Source organism: Myotis nattereri (genome assembly GCF_964212035.1).
Source record: "Myotis nattereri genome assembly, chromosome: 8".
NCBI lineage: Eukaryota > Metazoa > Chordata > Mammalia > Chiroptera > Vespertilionidae > Myotis > Myotis nattereri.
The window spans coordinates 33,630,379-33,645,673 of NC_138083.1; the positions used below are offsets into that span (position 1 = coordinate 33,630,379).

The 15,295-nt window shown below is 43.8% G+C and overlaps 1 protein-coding gene across 1 annotated transcript; it reads left to right on the forward strand.

Moving 5' to 3' along the window:
• Positions 1-229: 229 nt before the first annotated feature.
• Positions 230-7,744, forward strand: DEFB123 (defensin beta 123; the record flags this gene model as incomplete). The annotated part of the gene is made up of 2 exons (XM_081096718.1): positions 230-287; positions 7,599-7,744. 2 exons carry the CDS (start codon positions 230-232, stop codon positions 7,742-7,744), a joined length of 204 nt encoding a protein of 67 aa, XP_080952844.1.
• Between the last annotated feature and the right edge of the window lie 7,551 nt (positions 7,745-15,295).

A 15,295-nucleotide genomic window follows, 5' to 3' on the forward strand; every position in this document is an offset into this window, starting at 1 on the left:
CCTCTCCCTGCTGACCTAAATGACGAAAGGCAGCGTGCCAGCTGAGTGCGTGGCTGCACACTGTGGCTCAGGGGGCGCGGGGGCTGTGCCTGTGGGCAGCTGAGGGCACGTGTGGGTGGCAGCTGTTCCGATTAGTCAAAGGGAGCGCAAGCGAGAGAGGCCGGATCTCTCCCCCATTAGCTTTGCCATCGCCTGGGACTTGCAGCTCCACCTTGGGCCACTTCCAACCATGAAGCTCCTTGTGCTGACTGTGACTGCACTGCTGCTCTTGTCCCAGCTCATTCCAGGTAGGTCACCTTTCCGAGCCGTCTAGAGAGGGCACCTTCACCAGCAGGTGCCGATCTCAGCCACGCCATCACTGCTCCCCAGGGAGCGTGCCCAGGTGGCCTAGCACCATGAGAGGGAAGGGAAGAGGTGGGCCAGAGAAGCAGGAAGAGCAGAGGACAGTAGAAATAGTCCCCAGAACCATCTCGCTGTGTGAAGGTCACAACCACCGAACCAGGAGAGAAAAGCTCCTGTTTCCTATTGCTGTCTCTGTGCCAGAGCCTGTGTGGGGAGCCAGGGTCACAGAGGCAAATGGCACGGCCCTCGGGGCGATGACAAATACCATTTACAACCCAGAGTGACTCCAGCTGTGATAAAGGGAGCCAGGAGGCTGGGGTGCACATGGAGGGGGGACCAGCCCAGGCTGAGGGCCAGGGGCATCCTCCCAGAGGGATCCCCCCACATCCTGAAAAATGTGTAGAAGACAGAAGGGGAAGGAAAAGAGGTGGAAATCGAAAAGGTGCCCGGCAGAAATCACCGTATGTGAAGGTCCAGATGGGAGAGATCACGGTGCCTGTAGGGAGCTGGCACAAATGGAGGCGTGGGGTAGGGGCGTGGCGAGGGGTAAAGCTGAGGCTGGGCCGGAAATGCCTGGGAGGGAGCCATGGGAAGGCCTACGGAGAGAAGGGCCACCATCAGACTTGCCCGTTCCGCCCACCCCAGCATGAGCTACCTGGCCCCTCCTGCTCAGCTGCCAGAGCTTCTGCCACCCCCAGGCTTTCCTCTAACCTTCCCAGGTGTGGGAATGTGTGAATTTCCTCAAACAAGCTGCCTTCAGTCCTTGTACCTGCCTGTGGGAAGATGCCTGAGAGGGCTCACCTGGGTAAAGAGGAAAGCCCCGGAACCTGTTAGAAACTGCCCAGCTTTTTCTCACACTGGGACCCCCAGCAAGCAGCCCGGCTGCTCCGTTTCAATGTCCTCCTTCCTCAAACTGCTCCCATAGTGCCTGCGTAGCAAGGTCAGGTTGAGGGAACAGCAATGAACACACTGACATTTTGGTGTGCAAAAACAGGTAGCTTCTCTATTCTGTGTAACTCATCTGAGCTCCCCCTGGAACTTCCATCATGCTGGTGGGACAGTTGGGAGGCAGATGGAGCATAGGAGCTGTGCCTAAACCCGGCAGTTAAATATTCATCCTTTCTGGTTTAAACTGGTTACCAGGTTCATTCCGTCCCTTTGAATAAATATTCGGTCCTTCAGCATTTTTCCTTTCTTATGCTCCCCTTCTCCTTCCCAGAATAGAATTGGGTTTAAGAGAAACTAACTTGATATGTCATGATTTCATTAATTGGTTCATTCAGGAAACATGGTTGAATAGATTGAATGTTCCAGGCAATGTGATAGGTACAAGAGAAAGAGCAGTGAACCAATCAGAACAAAGCAAGATAAGCAAAATCTCTGTCCTCTTGGAGCTTACATTCTATTGAAGGAGACAGAAAAAAAATTGAAATAAATGAAACATATGGAATGTCAAATGATGAATATAATGAACAGAATAGACAGGCAAGGGGAATAGCAAATATGAGTGGGGTGGACTTTTCATTTTAAAGATGTGCTCATGGAATGGCACATTGTGACCTGAGGGAGGCTAAGGAATAAGCCATGTGGGTTTGTAGGGTAGAACATTCAATCTGGGGGTGCAAAGGCCCTATGTCAGGAGCATAAGGAATTGGGATAGGGTCCTATGCTGAACCTTCACTGGATTTTAGGACAATGTCCTTCATTGTTTATGGTCAGTGAGTGTCCTGCTGGCACTTGCTACTGGATCCCGTGGCTGATAAAATCTCAGCCCTGTCAGAGTCCCACTGGCTTAGCCCTTGATCTCAGCCAAATCTTCCATCTGGCCCTTAGGTTTAGTCTGTTCACACCCCTTCCCACTGCCTTATGCACAGAGGTCTCCTCTTGAAAAGTCTCACAGGCTCTTAGCTTCTCACTGGTTTTCCAAACCAGAAACACAGAGAATTAGGGACCGTCTGGTCTATTTTATGCCACAAGAAAGCAGAGGGAGATGTTCAGCCATTTCCAATCCTCCTCCAGGTGGCGCCATGATGTGGGTGCCCAGTCTGTTAGCAATAACTGGGCCATGCTCAGGCAAGGAATGCTGGCCGTTTGTCCAGACCAATCTGGGTGTTTATAGCAAATGATTGTCTTACCCCTACTTTTCTCAAATTAGTTGTCTCTACGTCCTAGGACCTAGGTTGACTAGCAGGCCAATAGTGGAGAAGGGGTAGAAAACCTTGGTTTCTAGCTTGCTGATAGGTCCACCATCAGCCTGGCTGGCCGAGGTGAAGTATGAGGTTTTAGTGGAAGTCTCAGGCCTGTAGCTGCTGCTGTTACTGCAAGAAGTGGATTTAAGTGCCCACTTTCTCCTAGGGAGAGCATTTCCCTTCTACTTTCTGTTGGGTGTGATGGTGGCAAAGATTGAATGGAAGTTTCTCTAGTCTTGTTATGAACTAAAACTACTCATCTCATTTAAGCAATGACTTTGTCATTCTAACTGTTCTTTACTATTTCTCTAAAACCCAGGAACAACTTAATTCTGCTTTTTGACAACCAAAATGAAAGAAGAATGAAATATATATTACTTTAATATTTTCAAACTATGAAAGTTAGGTTAATTGTGGAAATTTTGGACATATATAGGAAGCCTGAGAACCCGATAGATATTAGATTTAGGTGGGACATGTCACCTACTTTTCTACTATCCCTCCTCATAGCACCCAGAGTTCTTCCTTTATAACATTCATTACAACTCTAGTCAATCAAATATCTGGGAAGTTATTTCTTTAATGGCTATCCCACCACCACCACCAGCACCACTAGACTGGAGATTCTAGGCAGTGTCTATCTCTAACCTGTTTCTAGTTGTATCTCCAAAACAAATATATTCTCAATCTACCCACGTGAGTGTTTCTCTAGGATAGACATCTGGAAAGAAAATTCTGTTCCTAATATTAAAGTGTGTGAGTCATTGCTAAGTAGCTTCCAAGGAGGCCAAAACCAAGTGTATAAGACCATCTTTCCTCTCACTATCACCAACAGTTCATCTTGTCACTCTTGAATTTAAAATTGAGATTTTTATTGCAATGGTTCGGGGGTGTTGTAAAATAAAACACAAAACTACAGCTTATGAAACCACATAAAATGAATGCACAGCTTAATGAATTGTTATAAAGCACACAGCCTAGTAACCACAATCTAGATCAATAAAACATTGACACCCACAAAAACCCCGCCTGCCCCCATCACAACTATCTCCCTTCCCCAAATTAAGCAGACTCTTGACTTTTACCAGTATAGCATTCAAGTCTTTGCATTTTCTTTATGGTTTCATTGCTAACGATGCATCCCTAGACATCCTATTTTTGTCACGTCCACTTTAAAAATCTGATGTCCCTTAAGATTATTTAATGTACTGGTTACATCTTCATCCCTTTCTTATCTTTAGAATTTATCTGGTTATCTGGCATGACAGGATATTCTAGGCTCATCTTGTACAACCCCTGCTGCAGAACATGAAAGCCATTTCTTTAAGCTCTGATTTTTAAAAATAGGAAAATGATATTTTTAAAACCAGAACTATGATCTAGTGCTAAAGATTCAATGCTACTAAATTGGTCCTTTCTTTTTCTTTTCAGTAGACAGAGCTAGGAGAGAAAATCAACACATTTAAATGTATATAAAATACCTCATGAATTCATATTGATACTTTCTATTCAAAGTGAGGACTACAGGATTTGTAGTCAAAATATTCCATATTCCTCCTGTATTTTCCTTCTTCCACACCAACATTCTTAGATACACTGTGTACTTCTTCAATTTCAGCATTTTCAAGTCATCTGTTATTTAAAGAACATCTTGAATTATGGTTTGAGTATTTTTTCTGATATCTTGCTCTGCTTTTTCCCCTCAAGGTCTCTTCTTGTCTCTATGTTGAATCTCCTTTGCCTATCTTCAATGGTTGTCACTTTCTATTGAATTTTTCTCTTGTTTCTTTTTTTATCATTTTTACTGAATTCAAATTTACATAAAATAAAATGCCCACATATATAAGAATAAAAGCATAATACGCTAATTAGACTGGACGTCCTTCCGGATGACCTTCCGGACGAAGCCAGAGCTACAAGAGAAGCCCGGGTCCCAGAAGCCAGGGGAAGGAAGGCCTACTCTTGCACAAATTTCGTGCATCACTCCTCTAGTTTTAAGTATAAAATGTCAGCTTCAACAAATGTATATATTCATGTAACCACCACCACAATCAGTATAATACATTTCCACCATGTCCCTTTGCAATCAGGACTCCCCTACCCTGCCCCCACCCCCACCCCCAGCCACCAGCAACCACTATTCTGTCACTTTAGTCTGGCCTTTTTGAGAATTGGGAAAGACAAACAAGCTCATAAAGTTGTAAAATAACTCTCACATGATCGAAATCAGCTAGCTCTGAAGGTTGTCATCTATCTAGACCAGGGACTATTGACACTCTTGGCAATTATTGGCATTTGGGGCTGGATAATACTTTGTTGTGGCTGTAGTGTGCATGGCAGGATGCTTAGAAGAATCCTTGGCCTCTACCCAGTAATTGCCATGGTAACCCCAATACCACCACCACCGGTGGTGACAAATAAAAATGTCTCCAGATGTTTCATTACCAAACACCCCCTGGGGGGCAAAATCACCCAGTTGAAAGCACTGCTCCAGATAACATATAGTTTTTCATTGAGCACAAGTTTTCCCCCATTTTGGCCAAAAGATAATCTCAAAGAAAACTTATTCTTGATCACAAAATAAATCTGGTCTAAGTCTTTAGCAGAAAAAAGGAAACAACAAAGAGTAAATTATAAATGAATGAAATAGAGAGTGGTCATGGCACCAAACTGTCTAAAGAAAATAATTTAATTGAGACAAATAGAGGTTACAGTCTTTATTCAGCTGATGGACATCAGGGAGCACCTGAAAACCCAACTCTGAGCTGGCTTGGAGTTTTTATTGAATAAGGAAGAGAGGGATAATGTCATTGTTTGGCTTGAGTAGCAGATTTCATCTTTAACTGCTGCAAAACTTGTGGTTGGAATAGTTGGGAACTGTTCCAGATTTTTGTGCCTCATGGTTGACGCCATTGGTACAATCCTGCCCCAACACTGTCCAAACAGTTCTTTTGAAAGCTATTTTTGCAAGCCTTGTAGTTTATTGGTTAGCCAAGATTCTGGGACAGGGAAAGGTATCAAAAATAATATGGGTAGATTATTGCCTGGGGCTCAGGGGAAGGGAGAATGGGGAATTATTGTTTAATGGTTATAGTTTCAGTTTTACTTATGGGGATGGATGACAATTATGGATGCAAAACAATGTGAATGTATTTAATGCCACTGAACTGTACACTTAAAAATGGTTAAGATGGTAAATTTTATGTTAAGTGTATTTTACCACAATTAAAAACAAAACTAAGTATAGCCACCTTCTTGATGAGGTGCCTTGGCAAAAACAAAGCAAAATAAAAATCTACACTAATAAGAGAGAAACATGCAAATTGGTGTCACTCCACTATGCCCACCAGCCAATCAGAGCAACTATGCATATTAACCCAACAAAGATGGTGGTTCATTTGCATACGCAGGCGTAGAGCGAAGACTGAAGGCTCCGACCGGAGTGAAGACTGAAGAGGCTTGGCTTCTCCGCTGTGGCCGCAGCAGAGAAGCCAAGCCTCACTGCAGCAGGAGAGGAAAAGTCAAGCCTCGCTGCGGCCGGACCAAAGGCCTGGGTCCCGGGCGCCGGAGGAAAACCGGTGCCAGCAGCCAGGGGAAGGAAGGCCTGTTGCACGAATCTTCATGCAACGGGCTTCTAGTAAAATTATAAAGAGAGTGATGGAATGTTAACAAAACAGAAAAGTAAAAAAACGATATGGAAAAGACAAACAAACAATATGGATGAACCTTAAAAGAATCATGCTAAGTGAAAGAAGCCAGACACAAAAGGCCACATATTTTATTATATGACTAGAGGCCCTGTGCACAAAATTCGTGCACTGGGGGGTGGGGTTCCCTCAGCCCAGCCTGCCTCTCAGTCCGGGAGCCCTCAGTGGATGTCCTACTGATGGCCACAGTCTGGCAGCAGAGGCTCAGAGCAGGCATCCCGTGTGTGTGTGTGTGTGTGTGTGTGTGTGTGTGTGTCTGCTGGGGCCTACCCCCAGCCATGTCACATAGGCTTGGAGCAGTTGCCGTGTGTGTGTGTGTGTGTGTGTGTGTGTCCCTGCTGGGGGTCTGCCCCCAGCCACATTGGAGGCTCAGAGTAGGCGCTGTGTGTGTGTGTGTGTCTGCTGGGGGCCTGACCCCAGCCACACCGTGGAGGCTTGGAGCAGGCACCCCTCTCTGTTGATCTCTCAGGCTCCTGGCCTCCACTGCGTGTTGTACTCTCCCTTGAGCTGTGGCCAGGGTGGGGTGCTGCCTGCAGGCCACCCTTTCCTGCTCTGGGATCGCCAAGGTGACCCAGGAGCAGGCCTTGCTGGGTGCTGCCTACAGGCCGCACTTTCCTACTCACTGATTGCTGGATCGCCAGGGCACCCGGGGTCAGGTCCTGCTGGGTGCTGCCTGTGGGCGGCACTTTCCTGCTCTCTAATCGCCATGGGGTCCCGGCTGGGCGCGGGGGTTAGGCAGCACGATTGCGCCGCCTAAGCCCCGCTGCCCAGGGCTGCACACAGGGCCCGGATGGCAGCTCACACTGTCCCGCCCTACCTTCAGTATGCAAATTAGCCACCATCTTTGTTGGCGGCTAATTCGCATGTCGCGCTGATTAGCCCATGGGAGGCGTAACGAAGATACGGTCAATTACCATTTTGTCTATTATTAGATAGGATTCCATTGGCATAAATATGCAGAGTAGGCAAATCTATAGAAAGGAGGGCAAATTGGTGGTTGCCCAGGGCTGGGGTGGGGGAGGGAGGGGGGCATAAGAATACATGGGTACAGGGTTTCTGTTTGGGATGATTTTGAAAGTTCTGGAACTAGATGGTTATGGTGGTTACACAACATTGTGAATGTACTTAATGCCCCTGAACTGTACAGTTTAAAATGCTTAAACTGGTGCATTTTATATTATTTGTACTTTACCACAATTCTTTTAAAGGAAGGGAAAGAATAAAAGAGGAAGGACAGCAGAGGAAACTGAGGATCGTCTATCATATCTATTTTAATCCTTTTTATAAACCGTTCAAATCCAGAACCTATCTCTTCTTAGGACTGACATTGTTTCCATTCTTCTTTCATTTTTCGTGTCAGGTGGCACCCAAAAATGCTGGAATCTTCTTGGCAAATGCCGCCACACATGCTTCAAAAAGGAAAGGATCTATGTTTACTGCACAAATAGTAAACCGTGCTGTGTGAAGCCCAAGTATCACCCAAAACAACATCCCTGGTTATTCTGAGTTCTCTGAAGCCTAAAGCCATAAAAATACAGATGAAGCTATCCTGAGTCTGAACCCCAAAGATTCCTGAATTCTATCAATAAACACCTCTGGCTGATTCCTGTGTTAGCCTGTCACTCTACCTTGCTCCTACCCTACATCACAATACCTGTTAATATTTCAAACAAAAGATGTTCAAAGTTTTTATGCAGAAAATTAGAAGCCCTTATAGAAAGCCTAAATTAATAAAGAGATATACCATGTTCATGAATTAGAAGACTCAATATCTTAGAGATGTCAATTCTATACCAATTGTTTCCTAGATTCAATTAAATTCCAACCAAACTCTTTCTTTAAAAATACTTCCCCCAGAATTTAATCAAAATTGTGCACATATAAGCAAATATTTTGTCAGAGACATAGACATAGATGGCAAAACTATTAATAAAGCACAAATGTAAGTTAATGGCTGACTCTAAGAACATAGGAATTGAAAGAAGTAGTGCTGATATTCTATTTTTTTAATCAGGATGATAGAAATAGAGATATTTGTTATCATTGTTTTTATACTTTTATATCTTTTAGTATTTTTGTCTTCTCAATATATAAAAATCAAGCTTTTTAAAAAAGAGAGATCAAAGCTATGAACATTAAATGCCTTAAGAATTGTAAGACCAGAAAAAATAATGAAAAAGCTAGATCAGTCAAAAAGTCCTAGAAAAGAAAATATTTGAAAATTGCACGTCGTATACAGGATTTTTTTTTCCAAAATATGTAAAGAACTCTCAAGATTCAATTAAAAAAAAAAAAAGGCAAACAACCCAGTAACAAAATAAGCAAAGAGTTGAACTGACACTTCACCAAAAAAAGCTATATATGTGGCAAATAAAAACATGAAAATTTATAAATATTGGAGAAATGCAGATTAAAATTACAATACAATATTACTGCACACATATCAGAATGTCTAAAGTTAAAGCAATTGACCTTAGCAATTGTTGACAAGGAACAAGTATTGTCAACTGGAACTCCCAGATGCTGCTGGTGGGAATGTGAAATAGTACCACCACTTGGAAACAACCGGGCAGTTTCCTAGAGAGTTCAATGTACCATATGTTCTAACCATAACTGCACTCTATAATGATTGCGCAATGATGAAATCATCTAACAATACATTTCTCAGAACATATCCCCACCCGTAATCAATGCATGACTATTGTGAAGCTAAGAAATTTTTTACCATGTCTTAGATCTATTGCACCATAATCCTGAAAAACATATATTCATTTGTTCATTTTGTCATACGCAAATATCTGTTTATCAGCTATTTGATAGGCACCATGCTAGTCTCTAGTTATACAATACGAAATAAAACGAACATGGGCTTTGCCATTGTGGGGAGTCTACAAATTTGGGGGGAAAGCATTAAGCAAGAAATAATTTCAGTCCAACCAGCGTGGCTCCGTGGCTGAGTGTTCCATGGAACCAGAGACCACAGTTCCAGGTAAGGACATATGCCCAGGTTGCTGGCTCAATCCCCATTAGAGAATCCCCAGTGATTCTCTCTCGTCATTGATGTTTCTATCTCTCTTTCCCTTCCTCTCTGAAATCAATAAAAAATAAAAATAACAGCCCTAGCCGGTTTAGCTCAGTGGATAGAGTATTGGCCTGTAGACTGTAGGGTCCTGGGTTCAATTCCAGTCAAGGACACATGCCCAGGTTGCAGGCTCGATCCCCAGTAAGGCATGCACAGGAGGCAGACAATCAATGATTCTCTCTCATCATTGATGTTTCTATCTCTCTCTCTCCATCTCCCTTCCTCTCTGAAATAAAAAATATATATATTTTAAAAAATAAATAAAAATAACAAAAGAAATACTTATAATCACGTACGATGGAAAGGCTATGAAGAGTATAATAGAGAACAGGGTGGGGGGATTATGAGAGCGCTATCAGGGTAACCCTCTCTCTGAGGAGGTGGCTTTTGACCTGGGATCTGCAGGATGAGAACTCATTTGCAAAGAGTTGAGAGGGAGTTTGCAGAATATTCCAGGTAGATAGCATGTGCATAGGCCTTTTAAGAGGCGAGGGTTTGTTCCAGAGACAGAAAGAACGACAGGTGGCTAAAGCCTGGTGCATAAGAGGAGAGATCCAAGATGAGGTAGACAGTGTGGTAGACCCCACAACACTGTCTGGATTGTGTTTGGATTTAAACATTTACTACATTATGTATTGAAGTAGAGAACTGTCTGCCTTACCTCCAATCGCTTCTATTTACTCATTGCTTCTGCTTCCTCAAATTATGCTTTCCTCCACTCTTCCTCCCACAACCCACAGCACTCTTGACTTTTATTAAGGCAACTTTTCAGCTTCAACTCCAATTATGAACTACTTTATTCCCTATATTTCCCAATTCAAACCCTTGTAACAGAGAATCTGATTGACCCAGTTCAACATTTTTTTTACCAACCCATCTTGTGTGTAGGTTGCTGGCCAGGCTATGGAATTAGCTTGGTTTGGGGAAGTGCCCACCTCTTGTCCAATCAGCTGTGTCTGGGGCATAGAGGAGAGTGGCTTCCTGGTCTGCATATACCTGTCATTTCATCCAGGGCTGCTTGCAGGGCTAGAAGAGTGTGAATGGGAGGGAGATGCACAGTGTCCCATGCATTCACTTTTCCGTGTAGCTTCGCAATGAACTTCTACAGGAAAGAATATGTCGCTCCTCGCCTCATGAAGCCCTGAGCCCCTGTGCTTAGAGGGAAATGAACATCAATAAAACGTGGGCCTTCTTGGTGGAAATCTGAGGAAGGGGACAGCTCCCCTCTCCATCTCCTCGTGAGGTCCCACTAATCTGTTGGTGAGAGCTTGATTTTCACTGGGGGTCCTATTGGACCAAATGCTTCCTTTTCATAATAAATATTTTGCAATGCCCCCTTTTTGTCCTTAAAATAAGATTCATAAATATTTTTTATTTTTTTAAATATATTTTATTGATTTTTTACAGAGAGGAAGGGAGAGGGATAAAGAGTTGGAAACATCTATGAGAGAGCAACATCGATCAGCTGCCTCTCGCACACTCCCTACTGGGGATGTGCCTGCAACCAAGGCACATGCCCCCGACCGGAATCGAACCTGGGACCCTTGAGTCCGCAGGCTGATGCTCTATGCACTGAGCCAAACCGGTTAGGGCAGACTCATAAATATTTGACCTGGCCAGTTTGACTCGGTGGCATTGGCCCACGGACCAAAGGGTGTCGGGTTCGATTCCTGGTCAAGAGCACGTACCTCAATTGCAGGTTCCCCGGCCCTGGTAGGGGTGCATGCGAGAGGCAACCCGTCGATGTGTCTCTTTCACATCAGTGTTTCTCTCTCTCTCTGTCTTTGCCCCTCCTCCCTCCCTTACATTCTCTCTGAAAATCAGTGGAAAAATATCCTTGAGTGAGGTGTTTTTTTACTATATTCATAAGTATTATAACCTATCTACTCACATAATTTCAAGAAAAATCAAATTAAGAGCTAACTATAATATAAAGGAGAAACTTTTATAATAATATGTATTCTGACATTTTAAGACCTAATGAAATAGTCAGATCTTGTACCATACACAGCATGAGTGTAACAGCTGCAAATGCAGGCATAAAAGGGTGTGCTGTGCGTACAGCTCAAATACTACCCAAAGCATTTGCTGTCTGTGTCCTGACTTTCCAAAATGGTGAACATTTTGGGCAAAGTCCTGACTAGAACGAAGTATAAGCATCCCTTGATAATACAAAACAGCCTTTGATTCTAGGCCGGAGAATTATCCTGAGTCCCCAACCTACTAAATTCCAGTAGCGGCCCCATTAATTTTAACAATTAAAAAAAAATTAAAAATGCCACCAGCATTCCCAAAACAACCCCTAGAGGGCAGTATCTCTCCTTTGATTGAGCCATTGGCAGCGTTCCCTTCCTGGTTTGTCTCTTCTTTCTGAGACAAGAGCAGCTGCATCACAAGCACGTGTCACTTGCCCAAATACAATTACATGTGCTCATACAAACAGAGAGAAATAAGAATTTCAGAGGTTTTTTGAAAAAAATTTTCTCACTTTTTAAGTCAAGTTAGTTTTGCCTTTCTATTTTGTTGTTGTTTGTTAATTCTCACCCGAGGATATGTTCTCCATTGATTTTTAGAGAGAGAAGAAAGGAGGAAGGGGAAGGGGAGACAGAAACATCCATATACCTACCAGGGGATCGAATCAGGAATCAAACCCCAACTCTTTGGGGCACAGGCCAACGCTCTAACCCAGCCTTGGGCAAACTACGGCCCGCGGGCCGGATTTGGCCCGTTCGGCTGTTCTGTCCGGCCAGCAGAGCCGAAAGAGCGGAGGGTTCTCTTGCTCTCCCCTCTGCTCCTTCACCAGCAGCAGTGTTAACATGGCAACGTCTGGAAACACGGCCGCAGCTCCTTCTTCTGAGTCCAGTTTAAGAACCCCTTGTGGCCCTCGAGTCAAAAAGTTTGCCCACCCCTGCTCTAACCACTGGGCACACCAGCCAGGGTAATTTTGTCTTTCTTAAACTTCATATAAATGGAGTCGTTTAGTGTGTACACCTTTGTATTTGACTTCTTTGCCTTAACATGATGCTCTTTAGATTAATTCATGTTATGTGTATCAGTAAATTGTTATCGTTGTTTATTGAATGGGATTGTACCATATGGATGAAACTCAATGTATCCATTTACTTATTGGACCTTTGACTTGTTTCCAGTTATGGGACATTATAAATAAAGCTGCTATAAGCATTAATAGAGAAATATTTATATGTGCATATTTCTATTTAATTTTATACGTAACTCTGCAACTGTTTTTCCAAAGTGGTTGTCCATGTTACATTCCCATCGCAGTGTATTTGCATTCCAGCTGCTCCATATTCTCACCAGGACTTGCCATGGTCAGCCTTGCTTTTGTTTTAATCATTCTGGTAGGTGTGTAGTAGTATCCCATTGTGGTTTTAATTTGCTCTTCCCTGAAGACTAATGATTTTGAGAATCTTTTCATGGGCTTCTTTGCTACTCACATGCCTCCTTTTGTAAAATGTCTGATCAAATATCTGCCCACTCTATTATTGAGCTTTTTCTGTCTGATTATGAGTTCTTCATACATTCTGGAAATGAGTCCTTTGTTGGAGAGATATATATGTATATATTGCAAATATGAGCAATCACAGTCCAAAGAAGCCGAAGGAGTCCCTCCTTGAGCCAGTGCCTGAGTGGAGACGAGAACTGCCTCGGTTTCCGTTACAGCCAGAGCACCGGGCAATGAAGGCGTCACACTGCACTGTGGGGTCCCACTGGGGAGAGAGATTTATTTTTCATAAAAATGGCCCCTAAACGTAACCAATCAGTTCCTTTGCTTTAATGTGTTCCATTGATTGAGAAAAACTTGCTGTGTTTGTCAGTCTCCGTAAAGGCACATTTCTGAGTGGTTTTCAAGGGTAATTTGAGCCATATGTGATTGTCACCTGGCTCTCCAACATAAATGTACTGGTAATGCTGGTAAAATGAACAATTCCACTCAACACTCTGCCATCAAAACCCCAAGTGGGACCCTAGCTGGTGTGCCCAGTGGTTAGAGTGCTGTGCGTGCGCTCCCCCCCCCCCCGCGCCCCTCCCCCACCTGCTCAGAAGAGTCTCGAGTTTGAATCCTGCCAAGGGCATGTACCTGGGTTGCAGGTTGGATCAGAGCATGCAGGAGGCAACCAATTGATGTGTCTCACACTGATGTTTCTCTGTCTCTCCCTCTTCCTTCCTCCCTTCCACTCTCTCAAAAAAAAAAAAATCAATGGAAAAAATATCTTCCAGTGAGATCAACCAAAAACAAAAAACAACAGCAACCCAAGTGGGGAAGAGAGTGAGGAGTCACCACACCGTACCTGACCTCCTACAATAGCCATCATTTTAACTCCCTTGTTCTTTGCTTGGAAGCCCAAAGGGAGCCAGCTGATCGCAGTAGGAGAAGCTCTGCTAATCTCTACTCCAACAGGAGAATCTCAATGCATGTGAAAAACGCATATAGATTTATATAAATTATACATATTAAATATGTCCATGGAAAGGTATCTCTATATAATATATCTATATCAAATATATAGATACCTATATCCATGTGGATATATTATACATACACACACATACACACTAGTTTGTAAGTTTTAAATATATATATATACACACAGTCAAATTGTCAGTAAAAAATTCATATATAACTTTTGACTCCCCCCAAACTTAACTACTAATAGACTACTGTTCACCAGAAGTCTTACTAAAAACGTAAACAGTCGGTTAACACTTTCTTAAATGTTATATGTATTATATACTGTATTCATACAATAAAGTAAGCAGAAAAAAGAGTGAGAGAAATGGTAAGGTGAAATCAATTTTAGTTTCTTTGTATGGTTTTTTTAATATATATTTTTATTGACTTCAGAGAGAGGAAGGGAGAAGAGAGAGACAGAAACATCAATGATGAGAGAGAATCACTGGTTAGCTACCTTCTGCACACCCCCTAATGGGGATGGAGCACGCAAGCCCGGCATGAGCCCTGACCGGGAATTGAACCGTGACCTCCTGATTCATAGGTCAACACTCAACCACTGAGCCACGCTGGCCAGGCCAATATTTATCAGTATTTGAAAAAACTGGGTGAAGGGCTTATGGGGATTCTTTGGACTACTCTTACAGGCTTCCTGTAAGTCTGAAATGACGTGGAGAAGGAGGCTAGTGGCACTCCTCTTGCCCAGTAGAAGTGGTAGCAGTTGTAGCATTTCTTTGACGGGGCACTTACAAGGTGCCAGATGATCTCATCTGACCCCTCAGCTGCCCCATTAAGAGCTGTCATCGAGCCATTTTGCAGAGAAGAATCCCGACATCAGACACAGGAAGGGACTTGCCCTGATCACACAGCCTGTGGCCTGTACCTGGCAGAGCTGGAGTCTGAACTTGAGTCTGTCTGACTCACTCCCAGAAATCACCACCATCTTCTCTGCAACAAGGACACAAATGCCCTCCAACTACATCTGAGACTGTGCAAAGGAAACCTGGCCTCATCACCCTCTGTAGAGCAACTGAGCGGGCGGGGTCAGAGTGCAGAGCTAAATTTAGTTCAATCCAGTTAAAAACTTGGTCTAATTCAACAACTTAAATATTCTCTTGAGGTTTCTTGAGTTCGGAGAAACTTGGTCTCTGTATAATTGCTCTGTCTTTCAGATGCCTCCTCTCCTCCCCCTGCTCCTCCCAATATGAAGGCTGGTCAGGGTGGGAAGATTCCATGGTTGGGTGCAGCTGCCATCTGCTGGGATCTGGATGGCTTGAGCCAGCCACTGGCTTTCAGCGATGGCTGGTGACTGGTGAACTGGTCTGGCCTCCTGCGGACTCACTGAGGCCTACTGGAGATGCAGCTCGCTGTGGTTCTGAGGTCATCTCTGGGGTTCTTATCTTGTCCTGTTCCTAGGCTTTGAATCCATGACCACCCTGACCCCACCAGGTTGGGTCCTAACACAGGCCTCGTGGCTCCCAGGTCAATGTCTTCAGAACCT